At 29.8% G+C, this 26,176-nt stretch overlaps 3 protein-coding genes across 3 annotated transcripts; 2 read left to right on the top strand and 1 right to left on the bottom strand.

Annotated features, from left to right (window-relative positions):
- Nucleotides 1-5: 5 nt before the first annotated feature.
- Nucleotides 6-6,463, top strand: LOC111419904 (general transcription factor IIH subunit 2 Ssl1). Its single transcript, XM_023052790.2, has 6 exons — nucleotides 6-91; nucleotides 178-379; nucleotides 432-734; nucleotides 794-1,047; nucleotides 1,102-1,351; nucleotides 6,295-6,463. Exons 1-6 carry the CDS (start codon nucleotides 33-35, stop codon nucleotides 6,421-6,423), a joined length of 1,197 nt encoding a protein of 398 aa, XP_022908558.1. The 5' UTR covers nucleotides 6-32; the 3' UTR covers nucleotides 6,424-6,463.
- LOC111419900 (dynactin subunit 2) lies at nucleotides 6,111-15,289 on the bottom strand. Its single transcript, XM_071193903.1, has 6 exons — nucleotides 15,210-15,289; nucleotides 7,930-8,008; nucleotides 7,429-7,880; nucleotides 6,989-7,379; nucleotides 6,834-6,936; nucleotides 6,111-6,784 (listed from the first exon to the last, which is right to left on the bottom strand). Exons 2-6 carry the CDS (start codon nucleotides 7,963-7,965, stop codon nucleotides 6,606-6,608), a joined length of 1,161 nt encoding a protein of 386 aa, XP_071050004.1. The 5' UTR covers nucleotides 7,966-8,008; nucleotides 15,210-15,289; the 3' UTR covers nucleotides 6,111-6,605.
- On the top strand, nucleotides 14,125-26,176 carry LOC111419903 (high affinity cationic amino acid transporter 1-like). The gene is made up of 8 exons (XM_023052789.2): nucleotides 14,125-14,739; nucleotides 15,037-15,165; nucleotides 22,859-23,014; nucleotides 23,079-23,183; nucleotides 23,245-23,617; nucleotides 23,668-23,807; nucleotides 23,858-23,960; nucleotides 24,016-26,176. Exons 1-8 carry the CDS (start codon nucleotides 14,514-14,516, stop codon nucleotides 25,892-25,894), a joined length of 3,111 nt encoding a protein of 1,036 aa, XP_022908557.2. The 5' UTR covers nucleotides 14,125-14,513; the 3' UTR covers nucleotides 25,895-26,176.

Raw genomic sequence — 26,176 nt, 5'->3', positions numbered from 1 at the left:
CTAAAATATCAAGAAATAGTGAAATAAACGAGATGGGCGACGAAGAAGATCCTAAAGAATATAGATGGGAGACGGGATATGAGAAAACATGGTATTAATAGTTATTAATTAAAAAATTAACAAATAAAACTAACCTAACCTAAAAAACAAACAAAAATTAATTCTAATTTTGAATAGGGAAGCTATAAAAGAAGACGACGATGGTTTTCTTGAAGCCTCAATCTCAGATATTATCCAAAGAGCCAAAAGAAAACGCCAACAAGGAAAACGGGTAAATACCAAGTTGGGTATGATGAGACATATATTCTTAATATTAGATTGTTCCGATGCAATGTCTTGCCAAGATTTAAAACCAACTAGGTTACTGTGCTCAATAAAAGTAAGTTATAAAATTGAAATAGTTTAAATGAATTAAATTTATGTTGTTATAGTTGCTGGAGAATTTTATTGAAGAATTTTTTGATCAAAATCCTATAAGTCAAATGGGAATTATTATCATGCATAATAAACGAGCGGAGAAAGTAAGTGATTTAGCCGGGAATTATAGAAAACATATGAAAGTGGTACAAAACTTGAGTAAGACATCATTGGTGGGTGAACCTTCTTTACAAAATGGGTTAGAATTGGCTATAAAAACTTTAAAATTGTTACCAAGCCATGCGAGTCGAGAAATTTTGGTTGTTATGGGAAGTTTAACCACTTGTGATCCTACAGATATAAATACAACAATTAATGTATGTTTAAAAAATTGTTTATTCATAGGTTTTTTTTATAATTATTTTTTTATTAAAAGGTTTTGAAAACTGAAGGAGTTCGATGTTCAGTAATAGGGTTAGCTGCTGAGGTCCACATTTGTAGACAATTAGCAAACCAAACAGGGGGAGTTTACAATGTAATTTTAGATGATTGCCATTTTAAAGAACTTTTATTTCAACAAGTTGATCCTCCTCCAGCAGCGATGTGTTTAGAATCAAGTTTAATTAAAATGGGATTTCCACATCAAATGTCTGTTGAAGGAACGGAAGAACCATTAACGATGTGCATGTGGTAATTATTAATATGTTACATTTTTCTTTTAGTTTATTTATTTCAAATTTCTAGTCATGTCGATTGTAATGATGAGGGAAGTAAATTAACAACCGGGGGATATTATTGTCCACAATGTTATAGTAAATATTGCGAATTACCTATTGAGTGTAGAGCATGTGGATTAACTTTGGTTTCTGCACCTCATTTAGCCAGATCTTATCACCATTTATTTCCTGCTGCTAATTATAAAGAGGTTCCTTTTACAAATCAGGTTGCAAATTGTTTTTCTTGTCAGAAGAATTTTTCTGATACAGATTTACAGGTGAGATTGATTAGTTACAGTAAAACCTCGATATAACAGACCCTCTTTTTTACTATTGTGTTATGTTTCATTCTAATTATGTGGACCAGTTTAGTTGCTTTCTCTCTATTTTCCTGATTATCTCCTCTTCCCAATCTTATTTTCTTATCCTATCCCACTTTGTCTTCCCCACTATTTTCCATAAAAATTTCATTTCCATTGCTGTGATCTTTCCTTCTTGTTTATCTTGGAGTGTCCATGATTCACTGGCATATGTTAATATTGGGACTGCCACTGAGTTGTACAGGGTGGTTCAAATTCGATGTCCGAATAGGCTAACTCGGAAACTATAAGAGTTAGAAAAAAAGGAGCTTCCATGTCATGATCTCGTTTTTCGAGAAACTGCTAATGCCGAAAACCTCATAGCGCTATCGTCTTTTGTTTTTCCCCTAGAGGCCAAAATTGAAAATATCGTAAAACCAGCAAGTGCAATTATCTTCGTTATTATTCTAGGTGGAGTATTATAACTAAGACATTATATGGACACTTTTTTACAGAGAATTTGATTAGGTAGACAAAAAAATTTTTTCGGTTTTAGATTTTGAGATATCATGACAATTTTCATTTTTTTTAATGGAAACAACCACTGATTATTCGTTTATTAAATTCTTTATTTCTTTCTGATTACAAAAATATGGGGTTAGATAGGTCTATTTCTGATTGTTTTAGAATAAAGCTAAAAATAAACTTTTTTTATAAAATTTCCATCTAGTGTCGTCGACGAAATTAAATTTACAGTTTCCTGTAAATTACGGTATTATAACTAAAAATTATTCTACTAAAAATTTATATAAAATTTACTTTATTTTCTAATATGTAACATTCTAATATGTTAAACTTTTCGTAATTTTCGTAATCCATCTTAAAAATCAGGATTTTTAAAGTGACACTTCAGAAAATTTTTGAATACAAATGTTGCTGTTTATTTGAATTAAAAAAAAACATATGGCGCCATCTATCAATAATTTATTAAGTCATTTAAGAATAATATTAAATATTAATAAAAAATGTGAAATAATGCAATCTATTTCAACTTTTGCATAATTACATATATAAATTAAATAGTTCAACAAATATATTTGTTTCAAATATCAGAAATATGTTTTTTTTTTCATTTTTAATTATAGTACCGTAATTTACAGGAAACTGTAAATTTAATTTTTTGGAAGACACTAAAAGAAAAGTAAATTTTTAGCTTTATTCTAAAACAATAAGAAATAGACCTTTCGAACCCTATATTTTTGTAATCAAAAAAAAATAACGAATTTAATAAGCGAATAATCAGTGGTTGTTTCCATTTAAAAAAACGAACATTGTGATAATATCTCAAAATCTAAAACCAAAAAAATTTTTTTGACTACGTCATCAAATTCTCTGTAAAGAAGTGTCCATATAATGTCTTAGTTATAATACTCCAGCTATAATAATAACCAAGATAATTGCGCTTGCTGGTTTTACGATATTTTCAATTTTAGCCTCTAGCGGAAAAACAAAAGACGATAGCGCTATGAGGTTTTCGGCATTAGCAGTTTCTCGAAAAACGAGATCATGACATGTAAGCTACTTTTTTTCTAACTCTTATAGTTTCCGAGTTAGCCTATTCGGACATCGAATTTGAACCACCCTGTACACTTTCAATTTTATCTTTTTATCTATCTCTTTCTTCCCAAAAATTGTTCTGTTTAGAGTATGATATACATTGTTTGTTTTCTTTATACTTGCATTTATGTCTGAATCTATCCTTCTATCTTGTAATATTATGCTGCCCAAGTACTCATATGCTGATACTTCTTCTATCTTTTGTTCCTTAATAAATATTTCTTTTGGGTTATTTCTTATTTCTTTGTTATTTGTTATCACAATTTTACATTTATTTATGTTCAATTCTAGGTCCATCTTTTCAATTTCTCCTGTCCGTATTTCAACCAACTTCCTTGCCTTTTTATGATTCTCTGCTATCAGTACTATGTCGTTAGCATATAGTAAATTATCTATTTTTACTGGTTTATATTGATTTGTTCTTATTCTTGTATTTTTTGTTACTCTGCTCATTAATATTATAAATAACAAGGGGCTTAGGCTAACGCCTTGTTTTACTCCCTTGCTCATTTCAAAAGTTTTTGATGTTTCTCCCTTTATTTCTACTATGCCCTTGACATTCTTGTATAGGTTTTCAATTATTTTTGTTAGTTTTTGTGGGTAGTAGTTCTAGACACTTCCATATAATACTACTATAACCGTGTCAAAAGCTGATTTAGGTCCAAGAATATTAGGTATAGTTCATTGCCCGTCTCTATTTTCCTTTCAATGATATTTCGGATTAATTGTATATTATCGTTCGTTTGTTTGCTTGCTCTGTATGCTGCTTGATCATCTTCTAGTTCACCCGCCACTACTCTTCTTAACCTTTTTTCTATTATCTTTGTGTATAATTTGTAACTTGTAGAATGATATAGGCATATGGCTCTGTAATTTTCCCAATTCGAGTATCTTCCGTTTTTATGTATTCTTTTTTATGTTTCTGACTCCCATGCGGTTTTATATATACTCAGAAGCCACTCCTTCCCTTTTATTCCCAAATTATTTCTCTCTTCAGTTGCTATGTCTGTAGCGTCTTCCCTTATTACATCTTCTCTTCCCTCCTCTATTGTTTGTGTCCGTTTTTCATCCTTGAACTTTTTTACATAAAAATCCGCCCATATGTCCAGAATTTCCTTTGTAGTTGTCTTTTTCTCGTTGTTTTTATCTTTGACGGCTTTTATTTGTTTCCTTTGATCTCCCTTCAGTTTTCTTATTTGATTCCAGAATTTGTGTTATTCGATCCGTATGTTTTCGCCTTCCTTACCATATTCTTTGTTCTTTCTATAGTTTGCTCTATCCTCTTCCGAATTCGTTCTTATGCATTTCTTCCATGACTCTTTCTTCTTCTTGATTGCCTGTCGGGCCTCTTCATTCCACCAGTGTGTTTTCTTTGTCTGATTATTATATTTTCTCATTCCACACACCTCCATAGCTTTATGTCGCATTATCTCTTTAAAAATTCTCCACTTTTCCTCCAGTATTAAATTCTCTGTTTGTTCTAGTTTTTGAAATTCCTTGTTTGTTTTTTCTTAGTATTTTTGTCTTTTTTTCTCCTGCCTTAGTTTATGGATGTTTATTTTCGTGTAGGTTTTCATCTCTTTTTTTAAACGGGTGGGACCGTACACCCGTAAATATCCTTCAGCCTCAACAGCCCAGTTCTTCGTAGGGCTCGGTAAAAATACGCCCATCGCACTGCCACAGGTCTCCTCACGGGACACTGTAAAGTAAATAAGCACCTTCAAAACATGAAGCTTGCTGACTCCCCTCTCTGTCGAGCCTGTGAACAGTATGACGAGACGGTTAAACACATTTTGTGTGATTACCCCTCTCTGACCGACCTCAGAATGAGGACCTTCGGGGAGGAATGGCCAACCACAGATGACATCAGGAATGCACCTCTAGGAGCTGTGCTAGCCTTTGGTAAATCCTTAGGCTGGTTGATGTGACCAGAGTGTGTAATGGGAGGATACACAAGGGGCCCAATGGGGCTTAAGTGTGGCGTGCGGTTTTGCATGCACTCCCCAATCCGTACATACATACATCACTTTTTCTATTTCTATATTATTAATAGTTGCATACTTATTTACTCTTTTATTTAGTTCCTCTGTTATAAGTTATAATTATTCCTAATCCCTCCTTGCTCCATGTATTTTTTTTGACTCCTGAAAAGTATAGTCTATAATTGTTTGATAATTGTATGCTTCCCCTTCCCTTTTTTTTCGCTTCACTAATTCTCATTATTTCTATCCCAAACCTCCCCATCTCCTCTATTATTTCCTTTTACTTTCCTATTAAAGTTGTAATATTCTACGTCCCCATCTTTATAACTTTCCTATTTTCTCTTTGCTTTTCCTTGCGTTTATCCATATTCCTGCTATTTTCATCCTGAGTAAAGTCTCCTCTTCTTTCTACACTTAGTTTTTTGAATTTATAGGGCGTCTCTTTTTTTCTTTTTCCATATCGTCCAGTGATCTTTCCAAAACTGTACATTTATTATTCCTGCCAGCTTCTTCATCCACTATCTTCCTATCGTCGTTTGCTTCATCCTTTACAATTATTTTGTTGTATTGTAAATGAGCTTTAACTCTTTTCCTCCTGAGTTCCCTTAGTTCAGTCATCAAATATCTCTCTCTTTGAATTTTCTTAGAAGAGTCCTCATCTATCCATATGTTCGTTCCTTTCAACTCTTTTGCGTTTTTTTACTAATATAAGCCTATTGTTGTTTTCTTTATATGTTCCTATTCTACTTGTGATATCAATATCAAGTTAATCGCCTTATTCTCTCTCTTTTCGAAACTTTCAAATCTCTCTTCTTTATTACATTTTTACGTCTTACCTCTCTTTCCAACATATCTATACGTTTCTCCTGTTCCACAATCTTCTCCTTAAGTTTCTCATTTTTCCTTTTGTATTTATTCATCTCCCTTCTAATGTCAGTCAACTGTTCCTTTATGTTATTATTTACGTCCTTCGTCTATCTGTTCTATTAAATGCGATTTTTAAAATTAAATCTTCAGATTTTATTTATGAACCCCAAAATTCCTATTACTTTGGATATAAACATTTTTAAATGTTTTTATTGGATATAAAATGAACCGACTAGGACTTGGGATATAAAGGACAACATATTTTGAAGTCGTACTATTAATATTATTTATTTAATACATCAGTATATTTAAATATAAACGTTAGCGCGCATAGATAGAATCCAACTCCAAAGTTATCTTTATGATGTATAAATTTCTTCCTCATATTAATCCGTTATATCATGGTTTTACTGTAGTTGAAGTATTCGAATTATTTGAATTTATGTCTTCTTTTAGGTTTATTTATGTCCAAAATGTAACAAAACGTTCTGTTTTGATTGCGACATATTTATTCACGATATTCTCCACAGTTGTCCAGGATGTTCAACAAACCCATCGACATTTCAACTCTTTCACACTGTTTAAAAATTAACTTTTAAATTTGAAAAGAAACTTTTATTACAAATATTTTTAATTTCATTACAAAGCATTTAAAATTAATAATTAAAGCAATTACATCCTTTTTTTAATCCTTATTAGTTTATCATTTATTATTATTAAGATTTAAGACATAAATAATTTAGCTAAGTGATATTGAGTAGATAAGTTTATTTTTTAATTGCCTTTATTCTTCCGTCTAAAGTAAGAAGATTCTTATTTATCTCGCTTAAGTTAAAAGCAAAACTTTCTTGAACCCCTTTCAAGAGATTCTTATTATCTTCGATGTTGCTGCTGGTTTCAGCTTGAAGTTTTTCAACATGAACCAAAGATTTATTAAAATCAACAGCTAAAAAATCAAAATTAATAAGACTCAAATATAAATTTATAAAATTAACCTTTTTTATGAATTCCTTCTAATGCTTTTAAACGTTCGACAGTTTGAGGAAGAATTTGGCCGATTTTTTCATGATCTTTAACCAAATCATAAATTTCTAATATCTAAAAATTATTATTTCATTAAAATTTGGTTATTTAACCATTTCCTTTTTACCTTTTTATCCCCTTCTGGGTCAGGAACAATTTCCTTTTTCTTCTCAGCAATATTATCTAATTTTTGTGCCAATGCAGTTAACCTACCTTCAATATGATCTAATTGGGAAGAATCCAACATACTTGCTGTTGCACATAAATGTTGTGCTGTCTCATAAAGGGTCCCCTTTGATGTTAATGTAGATAATCTTGATAATTTCTCACTATCGCTTCCTAAAACAGTTTCTAATCTGTGCAAACGCCTCTCTAAGTCTGCTAAACGATTTGTTTGCATTAATTGAGCTTGTTCGGGGCGATACTGAAGTTGAAATGTTATTCCATCACCAATTTCTCCAGGTTCTTGTTTTATTGAAGGTTGATTTTTAAATTGGTCCAGTTGGGCAAAGAGTTTTCTTAAAACAAATTATTAAACTAATGTTAAAACTCATAATACAAAATTACTTTATTTGATCTCCTTGAGGATCCATAATACTTGATGTTATATCAGCTCCAAGACTTTGTTCAAGTTTTAAATCTTTCAATTTTTTTAAATTTAACTCAATTTGTTTTCCATTAACAATGCAAGAATCTTCCTTTTTTTCATTCTTTACCTGATTGATTTCTTCAAGGAGTTCACTCATCTCGCATTGTAATCTTTGATACTTTTGTAAAATGGTTTCTTTTTCTCCTTGTCCCACCAATTCATAAGAATACCCGGTACTCATATTTCGTAAAATACGATCGGAAAAATCGACTTTGTTGGAGTTCAGAATTTTGCCTTTATATCTATTAAACGCTTCAGTTGGGGAAATGTTCATTTTCTCAACGACATCGCTTTCTTCTTCATAAAAATCAGAGGTTTGATCTGCTTCCGGAAGATCGGTCGTTTCATAAACGTCCGGTTCATCATGAGCCTGTATTAAATTGAATTAGTACAATTATTAATATGTATAATTAACTTACAATTCCTGGTAAATCGGCGTATTTTGGATCAGCCATTTCTTAAAAAAATCTACTTTTTGAGACTACTCTGAAAGGTAACCTGCAATTTAGGATCTGTCAAAATGACGTTTATTGGAATGAAGTTGGAGCTGTTTTAAAGTGACCCCGAAGAAATTAATTTAAAATAATCGGTTAAAATTAGATTATTTGTTGTAAAAAGTAAGCATTTTTGTTGTATTTTTTTTTGAAGAAGAGGTAATTATGAAAATGAATAAATAAAAGTGACATCTATTGAAGTAAGATGGAATTAAAAATTATTTTTTTAAATTATAAATAAAAAATAATAGAGTTATTAAATATTATTAAATGTAATGATAACATTTGTTATAGATATAATAGAGAAGTATACACTTTGTCCTAGTTATTGCTAATAAGTAGCTTTGATAAATTATTAAATTTTTGATAAGTACATAATTAATTAATGGTTTAGTGGATTTATTGAAATCATAAATTTTTGTACTGATAAAGAAAAGATTAATTGACGCCAGAATAAATCATTGATTATTTAAAATTATATCTAAGAATTCACAATGTGTATTTATTTATTTCATCTTTACTTATGCTACCCTTTCCATTTAGAAATTTCAGCTCAATTTCAACAAGATGCATAATAGATTGTTAAAAAGACTTTTCAGTTTTCTTCTGATGCCAACTTGCGTCTTCACTGCAGTGCAAGTCTGTTCTTCCTTTTTGCATTTAGATGCATAAATATCAGAAAATTACGAAAATGTAGGTGAAATCGTGACTTTACATTTAATAATTGGTTGCGCACGGGATTTGGAACATAATAGAAAAAAAACACTTAGAATAAATGTTGTAGCAAATTTTATTCTTAACAATATTACTTATTTTCTCTTTTGCACTCAGATGCATAAATATCGAGAAAATTACGAAAATGTGAAAAGTATGGAAAATCGTGAGTTTACATTTTATTAATGGTTGCGCACGGGATTTGGAACATAATAGAAAAAAATACTTAGAATAAATGATTGTAGCAAATTTTATTCTTAACAATATTGCTTATCTTCTCTTTTGCGCTCAGATGCATAAATATCGAGAAAATTACGAAAATGTGAAAAGTATGGAAAATCGTGAGTTTATAGTTTATTGATGGTTGCGCACGGGATTTGGAACATAATAGAAAAAAACACTTAGAATAAATGTAGCAAATTTTATTCTTAACAATATTGCTTATCTTCTCTTTTGCACTCAGATGCATAAATATCGAGAAAATTACGAAAATGTGAAAAGTATAGGAAATCGTGGTTTTACATTTCATTGATGGTTGTGCACGAGGTTCGGAACATTTTAGAAAAAAACATTTAGAATAAAAGGTGTAGCAAATTTTATTCTTAACAATATTGCTTATCTTCTCTTTTGCACTCAGATGCATAAATATCGAGAAAATTACGAAAATGTGAAAAGTATAGGAAATCGTGATTTTACATTTTATTGATGGTTGCGCACGGGATTTAGAACATATTAGAAAAAAATATTTAGAATAAAAGGTGTAGCAAATTTTATTCTTAACAATATTGCTTTCTTCTCTTTTGCACTCAGATGCATAAATATCGAGAAAATTACGAAAATGTGAAAAGTATGGAAAATCGTGAGTTTATAGTTTATTGATGGTTGCGCACGGGATTTGGAACATAATAGAAAAAAACACTTAGAATAAATGTTGTAGCAAATTTTATTCTTAATAATAGTGCTTATCTTCTCTTTTGCTCTCAGATGCATAAACATCGAGAAAATTACGAAAATGTGAAAAGTATAGGAAATCGTGGTTTTACATTTCATTGATGGTTGTGCACGAGGTTCGGAACATTTTAGAAAAAAACATTTAGAATAAAAGGTGTAGCAAATTTTATTCTTAACAATATTGCTTATCTTCACATTTGCACTCAGATGCATAAATATCGAGAAAATTACGAAAATGTAGGTGAAATCGAGACTTTACATTTAATAATGGTTGCGCACGGGATTTGGAACATAATAGAAAAAAACACTTAGAATAAATATTGTAGCAAATTTTATTCTTAACAATATTGCTTATCTTCTCTTTTGCTCTCAGATGCATAAATATTGAGAAAATTACGAAAATGTGAAAAGTATAGGAAATCGTGATTTTACATTTTATTGATGGTTGCGCACGGGATTTGGAACATAATAGAAAAAAACACTTAGAATAAATGTTGTAGCAAATTTTATTCTTAACAATATTGCTTATCTTCTCTTTTGAACGCAGATGCATAAATATCGAGAAAATTACGAAAATGTGAAAAGTATGGAAAATCGTGAGTTTACATTTTATTGATGGTTGCGCACGGGATTTAGAACATATTAGAAAAAAATATTTAGAATAAAAGGTGTAGCAAATTTTATTCTTAACAATATTGCTTTCTTCTCTTTTGCACTCAGATGCATAAATATCGAGAAAATTACGAAAATGTGAAAAGTATGGAAAATCGTGAGTTTATAGTTTATTGATGGTTGCGCACGGGATTTGGAACATAATAGAAAAAAACACTTAGAATAAATGTAGCAAATTTTATTCTTAACAATATTGCTTATCTTCTCTTTTGCACTCAGATGCATAAATATCGAGAAAATTACGAAAATGTGAAAAGTATAGGAAATCGTGGTTTTACATTTCATTGATGGTTGTGCACGAGATTCGGAACATTTTAGAAAAAAATATTTAGAATAAAAGGTGTAGCAAATTTTATTCTTAACAATATTGCTTATCTTCCTTTTCGCACTCAGATGCATAAATATTGACAAAATTACGAAAATGTGAAAAGTATGTGAAATCGTAATTTTACATTTTATTAATGGTTGCACTCGGGATTTGGAACATAATAGAAAAAAAACACTTAGAATAAATATTGTAGCAAATTTTATTCTTAACAATATTGCTTATCTTCTCTTTTGCACTCAGATGCATAAATATCGAGAAAATTACGAAAATGTGAAAAGTATGGAAAATCGTGAGTTTACAATTTATTGATGGTTGCCCACGGGATTTGGAACATAATAGAAAAAAACGCTTAGAATAAATGTTGTAGCAAATTTTATTCTTAACAATATTGCTTATCTTCTCTTTTGCTCTCAGATGCATAAACATCGAGAAAATTACGAAAATGTGAAAAGTATAGGAAATCGTGGTTTTACATTTCATTGATGGTTGTGCACGAGATTCGGAACATTTTAGAAAAAAACATTTAGAATAAAAGGTGTAGCAAATTTTATTCTTAACAATATTGCTTATCTTCTCTTTTGCACTCAGATGCATAAATATTGACAAAATTACGAAAATGTGAAAAGTATGTGAAGTCGTAATTTTACATTTTATTAATGGTTGCACTCGGGATTTGGAACATAATAGAAAAAAAACACTTAGAATAAATATTGTAGCAAATTTTATTCTTAACAATATTGCTTATCTTCTCTTTTGCACTCAGATGCATAAATATCGAGAAAATTACGAAAATGTGAAAAGTATGGAAAATCGTGAGTTTACAATTTATTGATGGTTGCGCACGGGATTTGGAACATAATAGAAAAAAACACTTAGAATAAATGTTGTAGCAAATTTTATTCTTAACAATATTGCTTATCTTCTCTTTTGCTCTCAGATGCATAAACATCGAGAAAATTACGAAAATGTGAAAAGTATAGGAAATCGGGGTTTTACATTTCATTGATGGTTGTGCACGAGATTCGGAACATTTTAGAAAAAAACATTTAGAATAAAAGGTGTAGCAAATTTTATTCTTAACAATATTGCTTATCTTCCTTTTCGCACTCAGATGCATAAATATCAAGAAAATTACGAAAATGTGAAAAGTATGGAAAATCGTGAGTTTACAATTTATTGATGGTTGCGCACGGGATTTGGAACATAATAGAAAAAAACACTTAGAATAAATGTTGTAGCAAATTTTATTCTTAACAATATTGCTTATCTTCTCTTTTGCTCTCAGATGCATAAACATCGAGAAAATTACGAAAATGTGAAAAGTATAGGAAATCGTGGTTTTACATTTCATTGATGGTTGTGCACGAGATTCGGAACATTTTAGAAAAAAACATTTAGAATAAAAGGTCTAGCAAATTTTATTCTTAACAATATTGCTTATCTTCTCTTTTGCACTCAGATGCATAAATATTGAGAAAATTACGAAAATGTGAAAAGTATGTGAAATCGTAATTTTACATTTTATTAATGATTGCGCTCGGGATTTGGAACATAATAGAAAAAAAACACTTAGAATAAATATTGTAGCAAATTTTATTCTTAACAACATTGCTTATCTTCACTTTTGCACTCAGATGTATAAATATCGAGAAAATTACGAAAATGTGAAAAGTATGGAAAATCGTCAGTTTACAATTTATTGATGGTTGCGCACGGGATTTGGAACATAATAGAAAAAAACACTTAGAATAAATGTTGTAGCAAATTTTATTCTTAACAATATTGCTTATCTTCTCTTTTGCTCTCAGATGCATAAACATCGAGAAAATTACGAAAATGTGAAAAGTATAGGAAATCGAGGTTTTACATTTCATTGATGGTTGTGCACGAGATTCGGAACATTTTAGAAAAAAACATTTAGAATAAAAGGTGTAGCAAATTTTATTCTTAACAATATTGCTTATCTTCTCTTTTGCTCTCAGATGCATAAATATCGAGAAAATTACGAAAATGTGAAAAGTATAGGAAATCGTGGTTTTACATTTCATTGATGGTTGTGCACGAGATTCGGAACATTTTAGAAAAAAATATTTAGAATAAAAGGTGTAGCAAATTTTATTCTTAACAATATTGCTTATCTTCTCTTTTGCACTCAGATGCATAAATATCGAGAAAATTACAAAAATGTGAAAAGTATGGAAAATCGTGAGTTTACAATTTATTGATGGTTGCGCACGGGATTTGGAACATAAGAGAAAAAAACACTTAGAATAAATATTGTAGCAAATTTTATTCTTAACAATAGTGCTTATCTTCTCTTTTGCTCTCAGATGCATAAACATCGAGAAAATTACGAAAATTACATTTCATTGATGGTTGCGCACGGGATTCGGAACATATTAGAAAAAAACATTTAGAATAAAAGGTCTAGCAAATTTTATTCTTAACAATATTGCTTATCTTCTCTTTTGCACTCAGATGCATAAATATCGAGAAAATTACGAAAATGTGAAAAGTATGGGAAATTGTGATTTTACATTTTGTTAATGGTTGCGCACGGGATTTGGAACATAATAGAAAAAAACACTTAGAATAAATGTTGTAGCAAATTTTATTCTTAAGAATATTGCTTATCTTCTCTTTTGCTCTCAGATGCATAAACATCGAAAAAATTACGAAAATGTGAATACTGGTTACGCACAGGATTCGGAACATATTAGAAAAGAACTTTTAGCTGCAAAATGTTAAGTTTGAATTTTATTTACATGATTTAACTGTGCAAATCACTCATCAGATAGAATCGCGTAATTTTATCTCAAAATCTTTGCTTCGCGTAGGCCTTGATATCTCTTTGATCAACACGAAATGTTTGTCATTTCGGGAGTATTAGAATATCATTATCAGAAAGATCAGGTTGTATATCAAATTGTGTAAGAATTTGCAATGTTTAGACACAAAAAGGATATATTCTTATTGCATGTGAGATTGATATCGCTTTCATTGTAAAGAAGAGAAATTAGTAATAATAATTTTAGGTAATTAAACCTAAAACTTTATTAAATAGAATTTTTTAGATTAATCTTAAAATTGTATATTAACTTAAAAAATTCCTCTTTACGCAAACATTTCTGATCTATTTGTTGTAATATGTCACAATTAATCTTTTTTAAAATTGATTAGGCTATTGAATTGGTTCGCAGTTGAATTTATTTTTATAACCGGAGATATTAAAAAATATATATATTACTACTTCAAAGTAAATTGCAATTAAGCTTATAACAATAAAATTAGTGATAGTATAATAGCTAAATATAAGTAGCCGTTTGAACATAGAACTTTAAAGTGAAAGTTAAACTTTAAAATTATAACAACATTACACATAAGTTGAGTATGTGAGATAAGATTTCAAATTTATGGCGTTTACTTATTATCATGGTATCAATATTGCTTAAAAAATTAACATTTTTGATTGATATGATTTCGTGGAATCTATCGACCATCCTGGAATTGCATTAATGACGAGATTTTAATCTAAGTTGGATGAGTAACAAAAAATTTAATATTGGTGCAATAAATTGTTAACTTCTAAAATATTGTTAAGGTTTTAATTAAATTTAATTTGGTAAATTCATATTCCAAAAATTAAGCCTCTACATTTATAATGCCGCATTATCTATGTATTGTTTAATATCTTATCAGGTCAGGTATTTTATTTGTAGTACACTGGGTAGAGGTGGCAATCAGTTCGTCCAATTTTACCTTTAGCGATAGAGATCCCGTGATAAAGTGACAAGTGTTTAGGAAGTTTTAAAATGCTAGAAATTTGTTAAAGTGAGTTAAAGTTATGGTTCTCGCCAGCATTTTTACGAGAAGAAAAAATTATGCCGCCGCGGCCAGCGAACGAACTGTCTTGGAAAGGGTGTTATCCACCTTAGACTTAACGGCTTTGGGTGTCGGAAGTACCATCGGATTCGGCGTTTATGTTATAGCAGGACAAGTAGCCAAAGAAATCGCCGGTCCTGCCGTTGTTGTTTCTTTTCTTATTGCAGCCGTAGCTTCTATACTTTCAGGTATTATTTCATGCATTGGATAGTATCAGGTAGATTATCATAATTGATTCGGATGAGCCGATTTTCGTTTTAATCAGATGGGTCAAAATTTATTTTTATTTTTGACTCTTAACAACAAAGTGACGTGACAATGATATGATTCATAATAATCAACAATAACAGTATTAAAAGCGAAAAAAATATATAGAAACTGATAAAGCTGATGGGTAATTTTTAAAATGTGGGTGATTTTTAATTAAATTAAAATTAATTAATTAGAGTAGTAATTTTAGTTATGCAAATTGAAACTTTTTTTAGGATTATGTTACGCAGAATTTGGTGCGAGGATACCAAAAGCTGGTTCCGCATACATTTACAGTTACGTAACAGTTGGAGAATTGGTAGCTTTTATAGTGGGATGGAATTTAATACTTGAATATGTGATAGGTGAGTCTTTATTAACCTATTTGTTGATTCTCTTTAATACTCACCATTTTTTGCGATACAAAAATTTTTAATTTAACAATAAACTTTTTAATAAACGTTTTTCGTCGAAGCGCTCCCGCGATATATTCCTTTTTGACGTCGATGTTAGAGAAATAAGTACTTTTAATTTATCAAATATAAAAAAAAACACGAGTACTTACAATCAATTGATTATGTTGAACATGAGATAATCGCAAATCAATTATTTCAAAACACAAAAACGGTAGCTTCTTCTGTTATGGGGACAACGATCGCATTGAAGATAATTAATTTCATTTTTATTAAACAAAAAGATAATGAAAATATTCCCAATTAAATTAATTCGAATTTTATCAGATCGAAATTACAATTTGTTGTTGTGTTGCGCGTTATTTCATGTTAAATTTCAAATCTGCTACAAATTTCGATCAAGTTTAAACATTTGTATTTTAAGAACTACAAGAGATATTGAAAAATGATTTGTTGTTTTGAAAAGTACATGCTTTAATTAGTAATATATGAAAATGCCATATTAATTGTCCGCAAAGTGGGTCTTCTAAGAATTTTTGAAATTTATGAGAGAAAATTGTAACTAAATCTGCTAAAAATTCCGATCAAGTTTAAACATTGGTATTTTAAGAACTCCAAGAGATATAGAAAAATGGTTTTTTGCATTGAAAAGTACATGCATTAATTAGTAATCTATGAAAATCTCATATAAATTTTCCGCAAAGTAGGTCTTCTAAGAATATTTGAAATTTATGAGAGAAAATTGTAACTAAATCTGCTAAAAATTTCGATCAAGTTTAAACATTGGTATCTTAAGAATTACAAGAGATATTGAAAAATGGTTTTTTACATTGAAAAGTACATGCATTAATTAGTAATCTATGAAAATCTCATATAAATTTTCCGCAAAGTAGGTCTTCTAAGAATTATTGAAATTTATGAGAAAAAATTGTAACTTAATCTGCTAAAAATTTCTTTCAAGTTTAAACATTTGTATCTTAAGAATTACAAGAGATATTGAAAAATGGTTTTTTGCATTGAAAAGTACATGCTTTAATTAGTAATCTATGAATATCCCATATTAATTTTCCGCGAAGTAGGTCTTCTAAGAATTTTTGAAATTTATTAGAGAAAATTGTAACTTAATCTGCAAAGAATTTCGATCAAGTTTAAACATTTGTATCTTAAGAACTACAAGAGATATTGAAAAATGGTTTCTTCCATTGAAAAGTACATGCTTTAATTGGTAATCTATGAAAATCCCATATTAATTGTCCGCAAAGTGGGTCTTCTAAGAATGTTTTAAATTTATGAGAGAAAATTGTAACTAAATTTGCTAAAAATTTCGATCAAGTTTAAACGTTTGTATCTTAAGAACTACAAGAGATATTGAAAAATGGTTTCTTCCATTGAAAAGTACATGCATTAATTAGTAATCTATGAAAATCCCATATTAATTTTCCGCAAAGTATGTCTTCTAAGAATTTTCTAAATTTATGAGAGAAAATTGTAACTTAATCTGCAAAGAATTTCGATCAAGTTTAAACATTTGTATCTTAAGAACTGCAAGAGATATTGAAAAATGGTTTCTTGCATTGAAAAGTACATACTTTAATTAGTAATCTATGAAAATCCCATATTAATTTTCCGCAAAGTGGGTCTTCTAAGAATTTTTGAAATTTATGAGAGAAAATTGTAACTTAATCTGCTAAAAATTTCGATCAAGTTTAAACGTTTGTATCTTAGGAACTACAAGAGATATTGAAAAATGGTTTCTTGCATTGAAAAGTACATGCATTAATTAGTAATCTATGAAAATCCCATATTAATTTTCCGCAAAGTATGTCTTCTAAGAATTTTCTAAATTTATGAGAGAAAATTGTAATTTAATCTGCTAAAAATTTCGATCAAGTTATTAGTATCTTAAGAACTACAAGAGATATTGAAAAATGGCTTTTTGCATTGAAAAGTACATGCTTTAATTAGTAATCTATGAAAATCTTATATTAATTTTCCGCAAAGTAGGTCTTCTAAGAATTTTTGAAATTTATGAGAGAAAATTGTAACTAAATCTGCTAAAAATTTCGATCAAGGTTAAAAATTTGTATCTTAAGAACTACAAGAGATATTGAAAAATGGTTTTTTGCATTGAAAAGTACATACTTTAATTAGTAATCTATGAAAATCCCATATTAATTTTCCGCAAAGTACGTCTTCTAAGAATTTTTGAAATTTATTAGAGAAAATTGTAACTTAATCTGCAAAGAATTTCGATCAAGGTTAAAAACTTGTATCTTAAGAATTACAAGAGATATTGAAAAATGGTTTTTTGCATTGAAAAGTACATGCATTAATTAGTAATCTATGAAAATCCCATATTAATTTTCCGCAAAGTACGTCTTCTAAGAATTTTTGAAATTTATGAGAGAAAATTGTAACTTAATCTGCTAAAAATTTCGATCAAGTTTAAACATTGGTATCTTAAGAATTACAAGAGATATTGAAAAATGTTTTTTTGCATTGAAAAGTACATGCTTTAATTAGTAATCTATGAAAATCTCATATTAATTTTCCGCAAAGTAGGTCTTCTAAGAATTTTTGAAATTTATGAGAGAAAATTGTACCTAAATCTGCTAATAATTTCGATCAAGTTTAAACGTTTGTATCTTAAGAACTACAAGGAATATCGAAAAATGGTTTTTTGCATTGAAAAGTACATGCTTTAATTAGTAATCTATGAAAATCCCATATTAATTTTCCGCAAAGTACGTCTGCTAAGAATTGTTTAAATTTATGAGAGAAAATTGTAACTAAATCCGCAAAAAATTTCGATCAAGTTTAAACATTGGTATCTTAAGAATTACAAGAGATATTGAAAAATGGTTTTTTGCATTGAAAAGTACATGCTTTAATTGGTAATCTATGAAAATCCCTTATTAATTGTCCGCAAAGTGGGTCTTCTAAGAATGTTTTAAATTTATGAGAGAAAATTGTAACTAAATCTGCTAAAAATTTCGATCAAAGTTAAAAACTTGTATCTTAAGAACTACAAGAAATATTGAAAAATGGTTTTTTGCATTGAAAAGTACATGCTTTAATTATACTCTGTTTTTAAACCAGGAGGAGTAAACGCGAAAGTCAGATTTACACTAGGAAAAATCACCAGAAAATATCACTAGATGTTTTGGCAGTAAATTTAAATTAATAATTATTATTGTTTATTTATTTACTTATTATTGTATTTATTTTCGTTTGTTATCGTCAACACTAAACATACAAATTAACATTGAAGTTATGAGTGTATTTATTTCAAAATATAATAAAGAAGGGTTTAAGAATACAAAATTTACAATAATGACACGAAACTGTCGAATTGTCAATAACCTAACCTTCAAATTCAAAATCAAAATTCAAAATTGCCTGTGTGTGAACCTTCCTCGCATTCAGCCAATCACGTGCAAGGTCAATCTGGTGACAAATTTCAAATACTCCTCCTGGTTTAAAAACAGAGTATAATTGTCAAAGAAAGCTTCAAGGTATAATTAATGTTTGTAAACAAAACTAACCTTACCTAACATTCCTTCACGCTATATTTGACATTACAAAAGAAAACTTCACGCTATAATTGCCATTACTAATTGCCAACGAAAACTTCATGGTATAATTAATGTTTGTAAACATAACTAACCTTACCTCACATTCCTTCACGCTATAATTGACATTACAAAAGAAAACTTCACGCTATAATTGCCATTACTAATTGCCAAAGAAAACTTCATGGTATAATTAATGTTTGTAAACATAACTAACCTTACCTCACATTCCTTCACGCTATAATTGACATTACAAAAGAAAACTTCACGCTATAATTGCCATTACAAATTGCCAAAAAATACTTCATGGTATAATTAATGTTTGTAAACAAAACTAACCTTACCTAACATTCAGCGTCTGAAGACACAGGGCTAAACCCGAAACTTGAAAATATACAACTTAGCGCTGAATAACAATTAAAACTAGAACTAACACTTGCACTAGAACTATACTCTGTTTTTAAACCAGGAGGAGTAAACGCGAATGTCAGATTTACACTGGAAAAAATCACCAGAAAATATCACTAGATATTTTGGCGGTAAATTTAAATTAATAATTATTATTTATTTATTTACTTATTATTGTATTTATTTTCGTTTGTTGTCGTCAACACTATACATACAAATTAACATTGAAGTTATGAGTGTATTTATTTCAAAATATAATAAAAAAGGGTTTAAAGCCGTGTGTCCACTAGCAAGTCACTTGCGGAAGAACTTCTGCAAGTATTTGCTGAAGTGTTTCCACTCAAACCGAAACTTACGGAAGTCTGCTTCCAGAAGTAGTTTGTAGAAGTTATCACGACGAACTTGCTGCAAGAAATTGCAGACGTGTTTCCACACAATGTGAGTACAGCTTGCAGTAGTTTGCTTTTTTTTACGAATGACAGTATAAAAATGTCTTGTGGCAAAATAAGATTGGCAGCTGCCATCGCAGCATATTTAATTAAAAAGAAACAAATTAAAAAAAAAACAAAAAGGAGTGTTTGGGTGAAAAATTGGGTGCTGCAGCGCGTAGATTTAAGTTTCCAAAATACATTACTTGAAAAATTGCGGACCGAAGACTCCATGCAGCTGAAAAATTTCCTGAAAATGTCTAATGATGATTTTGAATACATTTTATCTTTAATTCATACAAGTATTCAAAAGCAGGATACTAAAATGAGATTGGCTATACCTCCCAAACACCGGCTTTTAGTTACTCTTCGATTTTTGGCAACAGGTAAGAAAAAAAACAAGAAAAACGATTATATATCCTTATTATCTTATTCTTACCAAATTATCCTCAGTTTCTTTGGGTATATGAGATGACGTCATGTATTTCATGTCATTATAAAACTCCCACTTGCTAACATATACATCATCAGCACTTTGGCCACTTTTTTTTCTTTTCTTTGTTTACTTCTTGACCAAACTGCGTTCGGAGGTTGTGCAATTTCCTTTAGACCTCTTCTTCGGGTGCGTCTATATCATTGGCTATTGCCTTTAAAGCATTTTGTTTTTTAATTTTATTCTTATAGTCTTTTGAGGACGTGTCCCATAATTCAGGATAACTTTCTTGTTTTTCAATTACCAAATATGTTTTTTCACTACTCCAAACGAATTTATTTTTGTCCATTTTTATAAATTTTGAAAAGAACTCAAAAAAAAACACAATACAAAACTGAAAACAGAAGAGAATACCACAAACCGTTTACTCACGTATACCCGACTTCTTCTGCAAGTCTTCAAAACACTTGTAGTTCACAGCAAGTCGTTCAAGTTACTTCCAGCAAGCAACAAACACGTGTTTCCACATAATTGCTGCAATTAACTTCTGCAAGCCGTGACTTCTGGAAGTCGACTTCTAATACGTGTTTACACGACAAAAACTTCTGGAAGTCGCTTCTGGAAGCAACTTTCGCAAGAAAACTTGGTAGTGGACACACGGCTTAGGAACACAAAATATACAATAATGACACGAAACTGTCGAATTATCAATTACCTAACCTTCAAATTCAAAATCAAAATTCAAAATTGCCTGTGTGTGAACCTTCCTCGCATTCAACCAATCACGTGCAAGGTCAATCTGGTGACAAATTTAAAATACTCCTCCTGGTTTAAAAACAGAGTATAGTAATCTATGAAAATCCCATATTAATTTTCCGTAAAGTAGGTACATATTCTAATAATAATTCTAATAAAGTAGGAATTTTTGAAATTTATGAGAGAAAATTGTAACTTAATCTGCTAAAAATTTCGATCAAGTTTAAACATTGGTATCTTAAGAACTACGAGATATTGAAAAATGGTTTCTTCCATTGAAAAGTACATGCTTTAATTAGTAATCTATGAAAATCCCATATTAATTTTCTACAAAGTAGGTCTTCTAAGAATTTTTAAAATTTATGAGAGAAAATTATACCTAAATCTGCTAAAAATGTTGATCAAGTTTAAACATTTGTATTTTAAGAACTACAAGAGATATTGAAAAATGGTTTCTTGCATTAAAAAGTACATGCTTTAATTAGTAATCTATGAAAATCCCATATTAATTTTCCGCAAAGTACGTCTTCTAAGAATTTTTGAAATTTATGGGAGAAAATTGTAACTAAATCTGCTAACAATTTCGATCAAGTTTAAACATTGGTATTTTAAGAACTACAAGAGATATTGAAAAATGGTTTCTTGCATTGAAAAGTACATGCATTAATTAGTAATCTATGAAAATCCCATATTAATTTTCCGCAAAGTACGTCTTCTAAGAATATTTGAAATTTATGAGAGAAAATTGTAAGTTAATCTGCTAAAAATTTCGATCAAGTTTAAACATTTGTATTTTAAGAACTACAAGAGATATTGAAAAATGGTTTCTTGCATTGAAAAGTACATACTTTAATTAGTAATCTATGAAAATCCCATATTAATTTTCCGCAAAGTACGTCTTCTAAGAATTTTTTAAATTTATGAGAGAAAATTGTAACTAAATCTGCTAAAAATTTCGATCAAGTTTAAATATTGGTATTTTAAGAACTACAAGAGATATTGAAAAATGTTTTTTTGCATTGAAAAGTACATGCTTTAATTAGTAATCTATGAAAATCCCATATTGACTTTCCGCAAAGTAGGTTTTCAAAGAATTTTTGAAATTTATGAGAGAAAATTGTAACTTAATTTGCTAAAAATTTCGATCAAGTTTAAACATTGGTATTTTAAGAACTACAAGAGATATTGAAAATTGGTTTCTTGCATTGAAAAGTACATGCTTTAATTAGTAATCTATGAAAATCTCATATTAATTTTCCGCAAAGTAGGTCTTCTAAGAATTTTTGAAATTTATGAGAGAAAATTGTAACTAAATCTGCTAAAAATTTCGATCAAGGTTAAAAACTTGTATCTTAAGAACTACAAGAGATATTGAAAAATGGTTTTTTACATTGAAAAGTACATGCTTTAATTAATAATCTATGAAAATCTCATCTTAATTTTCCGCAAAGTAGGTCTTCTAGGAATTTTTGAAGTTTATGAGAGAAAATTGTAACTAAATCTGCTAAAAATTTCGATCAAGGTTAAAAACTTGTATCTTAAGAACTACAAGAGATATTGAAAAATGGTTTTTTGCATTGAAAAGTACATGCTTTAATTAGTAATCTATGAAAATCCCATATTAACTTTCCGCAAAGTACGTCTTCTAAGAATTTTTTAAATTTATGAGAGAAAATTGTAACTAAATCTGCTAAAAATTTCGATCAACGTTAAAAACTTGTATCTTAAGAACTACAAGAGATATTGAAAAATGGTTTTTTGCATTGAAAAGTACATGCATTAATTAGTAATCTATGAAAATCCCATATTAATTTTCCGCAAAGTACGTATTCTAAGAATTTTTGAAATTTCTGAGAGAAAATTGTAATTTAATCTGCTAAAAATTACGATTAAGTTTAATAATGTTTATCTCAAAAACTAAAGCAGATATTACAAAATGGTATGATGCATTGAAAAGTAGATACTTTAAGAAATAGATCTTCCCAGAATTTTTGAAATTTATAAAAGAAGTTTAAAACCGTAATTTGATCTTTTTTCTTAAATTATAGGCGCTGCTAGTATTGCAAGAGGAATAAGTTTATACATAGACATGCTGGCTGGTGACGTTCTTAAAGACACTTTTGTAGAGATTGCACCGATTCATTTTTCCATTATGGGAAAATACTTCGACTTTCTCGCCTTTGGATTGGCCATTCTCATATCAGGTCTGACCTAAAGCAAAATAATAATTTAAAAAAACCGTTATTAATATCTTTTAAATATTTACAGTTGCTTTGGCATTCGGATTAAAAGAAAGTACGAAATTAAACAACGTTATAACAGCTTTAAATTTAGTTGTTATACTTTTCATCATCATCGCTGGAGCTATACATAGTAACAAATAATTTATTAAATTTCGATTTATATTTTTAATATTTCTTTTTAATATTCTAAGGTGACAATGAAAATTGGAATCGTCCCAAAAACATTAAAGAATCATCGATAGAGAACGGTGGATTTTTGCCGTTTGGAATAACCGGGATGTTAAAAGGAGCCGCTACATGTTTTTACGCTTTCGTTGGATTCGATTACATCGCCGCGGCTGGAGAAGAAGTTAAAAATCCGAAACGAGCCCTCCCCTTTGCGATAATCGGTTCTCAAATTATCATTTTCCTCGCATATTTCTCCACGTCCACGGTTTTAACTATGATGGTTCCATTTTATGAATTATGCGAAAACGCACCAATTCCAGATGCCTTTAAGCAAGTTGATTTTGAAGAAGCGAAATGGATCGTTGCTATAGGTGGGATTTGTGGATTGTTCACAAGGTATTTATTATTTATTTAATGGAATATGTTTATTAATTGTAATTTTGTAGCTTATTTGGATCAATGCTTCCGTTACCCCGCATTCTTTATGCTTTGGCATCGGATGGATTAATTTTTAAGTTTTTAGGCAGCGTAAATTCTACGTTTTCAACTCCTTTAGTGGGAACTCTTATTGCTGGATTAATTACAGGTACTTTTTTATTTAAAAAAAATTAAAATAAATAATTGTTTTGTTATTAGGAACTATGGCAGGACTTTTTGATTTGCCTCAATTAGTGCATATGATGTCGATTGGGACTTTATTAGCTTACACACTCGTTTCGGCATGTGTACTTATTTTAAGGTATATATTTGGATTTTTATAAGAAATAAAATCATAAATTTGGATGTTTATTTAGGTACAGAGATGCGTATGGATATGATGATGATTCTAATGGGGACAAGTTAAAGAAAGAAAATAATTCGTTTATTGGAAATGTTTTTAATACGAGTAGAAATAAGGAGCCAACTCGTCTATCGCAAAACATTTCTTTATCTTATATCTTGATCTACACAACTTTAGCTCTTGTAATAGCTTTGTTACTGTTTTTCGGTTATTCTCACTTAGAAGAAGGGCGATTATATATCATTATTCTTGTCTCGGTTGTTGGTGGAATTATGATCATATTGTTATTTTTACTTGCATTCCAACCAACAACAAAAGAAACTTTATTTTTTAAAGTTCCCTTTGTTCCAATCATTCCAGCATTGAGCGTTTTAATCAATATTTATTTAATGCTAATGTTGGATTATAAAACGTGGATTCGATTTGGGGTATGGACGATTATTGGAATCTTAATTTATCTTCTCTGCATAAGAAAATCATGTTTAACACCTACAAAACATCAAACATCTTATTCAAATGGCCACACAAGCCTCGCGTATGTAGTCAACGAAGATTCGGCATCAGAAGAAAAGCCCCCGTCGGAGGATAGTGGTATAGCTAGAAGCATGGAAAATATTCCTGTTATTGATTTGGACGAAGAAATTAAAGAACCTAAGAAACAAGAAAATATCTTGGTTATGTCAAGGAAAAGTAGCGCAAGCGTCGATGAGGATGTAAAGGACGCTTTGGCGATGTTAGATAAAGTTGTGCAAGATGATGATGGATTGCGAAGATTATCTTATGGAAATTACTCGACGGCTTCTTTTGGAGAGTTAATAACAAAAGATGTGGATGTAATTGTACATAGAGAAGATGTGAAAAGTATTCCAACAACTCCAGTAATTGAAATACCATCAGCGCCTTATGAAGAGGAAAATCTTCAAGAAGAAATTTCTGAGAATGAAAGTTTTCAAGATAAAAATCTTCAAGATGAAGACCATCAAGATGATGGAAAATTAACTATTAATGTGAATTTTGATAGTGAATTAAAAATATTAGATAGTCCACAATTGAGTATAAATTTTAGTGACGGAGAAACTGATACAGATTCTCTCGAAGTTATTATTCCGCCACCTCCACCGCTAGAAATTTTTGAAAAATCGATCGCCCACATTCCAAGAATTTCCATCCTACATAAACCGAGAACTCCCACCCCTGATATATCCCCAACTCAATCTCCAAGTTACAACATTCCACCTCCACCTCCTTTGGATGGATTTTCTAATTACACCCCTTACGCCATCCCTAAAGTTAAAACTTCAACACCACCTACACCCATAAAAGATTACCCAACACAACCATCAAAAAGATCAAGCGTCGAAAAACCTTCTAAAGACACCGAAGAATCAGACGATGAAACAATAAACGATAACGTTAGATTTGGAGATAAACAACATTTACAATTAAAAGATAAATTGGAAAAACTTTTTATGGTCAAAGCGGCAACTCAAGTAAATCAACCCAAATTAACGAAACCCATTGATTACCCAGTTGACGAAGAAGTAAGTGGATTAAAAACTTTAAAACCGGTAATGTCACAAATTATATCTGAAATAACGAAATCAAACGCGGGACAAGAAGACGAACTTAATGATGATAAAAGTGAAAAATTGGTGGATGAAACTCCTCAAACTCCCGGGGATATCAAAAATCGTTTGACGGAACTTTTCCGTTCGACTCGAGAAAATCCAACGTCGCCGAGGAAAATTAGGAAACCCCTTGAAGCTATGTCGAATGAAAAAGAGCCGAAAGAAACGCAAGAAATAAACAATGCAAAAGACATAGAAAATCACAAAATGAATATGGCTAATGCTTTGAGTACTATTAAATTGAGAAACGTTCAAAAAGATTAATTTGTTTATCTTTGTTGACAGGATAAGTTGATGAAGGAATCTCAAGCAATATTTTATAAGTGTACACTTGAAATTACGTATGAACGATAATAATAAATCTTATAAATATTTTTCAGAAAGATAACTCAAATTGTCGTGCCTTTTGATTAGTTCCAAAATGTTTTATATTATATTATATATATATATGTATATTTATTTATAGATTGATATATTTTTAATTCACAAATTGTATATGCCATAGTATTTTAAATTGAAATTTAGAATAAAAGATTTGGAAAGGAA

Source organism: Onthophagus taurus, chromosome 1 (assembly GCF_036711975.1).
Source record: "Onthophagus taurus isolate NC chromosome 1, IU_Otau_3.0, whole genome shotgun sequence".
Lineage (NCBI taxonomy): Eukaryota > Metazoa > Arthropoda > Insecta > Coleoptera > Scarabaeidae > Onthophagus > Onthophagus taurus.
Note: the sequence above shows the minus strand (reverse complement) of the source record. Positions and strands in the feature narration are given on the sequence as shown.

Bases quoted from the DNA above. Each gene is read 5' to 3' on its own strand.
- LOC111419900 (XM_071193903.1), bottom strand. From the start codon at position 7,965: ATGGCTGATCCAAAATACGCCGATTTACCAGGAATT. The intron at 7,881-7,929 runs GTAAGTTAATTA...AATTTAATACAG, and splicing joins ACGCCGATTTACCAGGAATT to GCTCATGATGAACCGGACGT. The intron at 6,785-6,833 runs GTTAATTTTATA...TTGATTTTTTAG, and splicing joins AGAAGGAATTCATAAAAAAG to CTGTTGATTTTAATAAATCT.
- LOC111419904 (XM_023052790.2), top strand. From the start codon at position 33: ATGGGCGACGAAGAAGATCCTAAAGAATATAGATGGGAGACGGGATAT. The intron at 735-793 runs GTATGTTTAAAA...TTTTATTAAAAG, and splicing joins ATATAAATACAACAATTAAT to GTTTTGAAAACTGAAGGAGT. The intron at 1,352-6,294 runs GTGAGATTGATT...GTCTTCTTTTAG, and splicing joins TTTCTGATACAGATTTACAG to GTTTATTTATGTCCAAAATG.
- LOC111419903 (XM_023052789.2), top strand. From the start codon at position 14,514: ATGGTTCTCGCCAGCATTTTTACGAGAAGAAAAAATTATGCCGCCGCG. The intron at 15,166-22,858 runs GTGAGTCTTTAT...CTTAAATTATAG, and splicing joins AATACTTGAATATGTGATAG to GCGCTGCTAGTATTGCAAGA. The intron at 23,015-23,078 runs GTCTGACCTAAA...AAATATTTACAG, and splicing joins ATTGGCCATTCTCATATCAG to TTGCTTTGGCATTCGGATTA.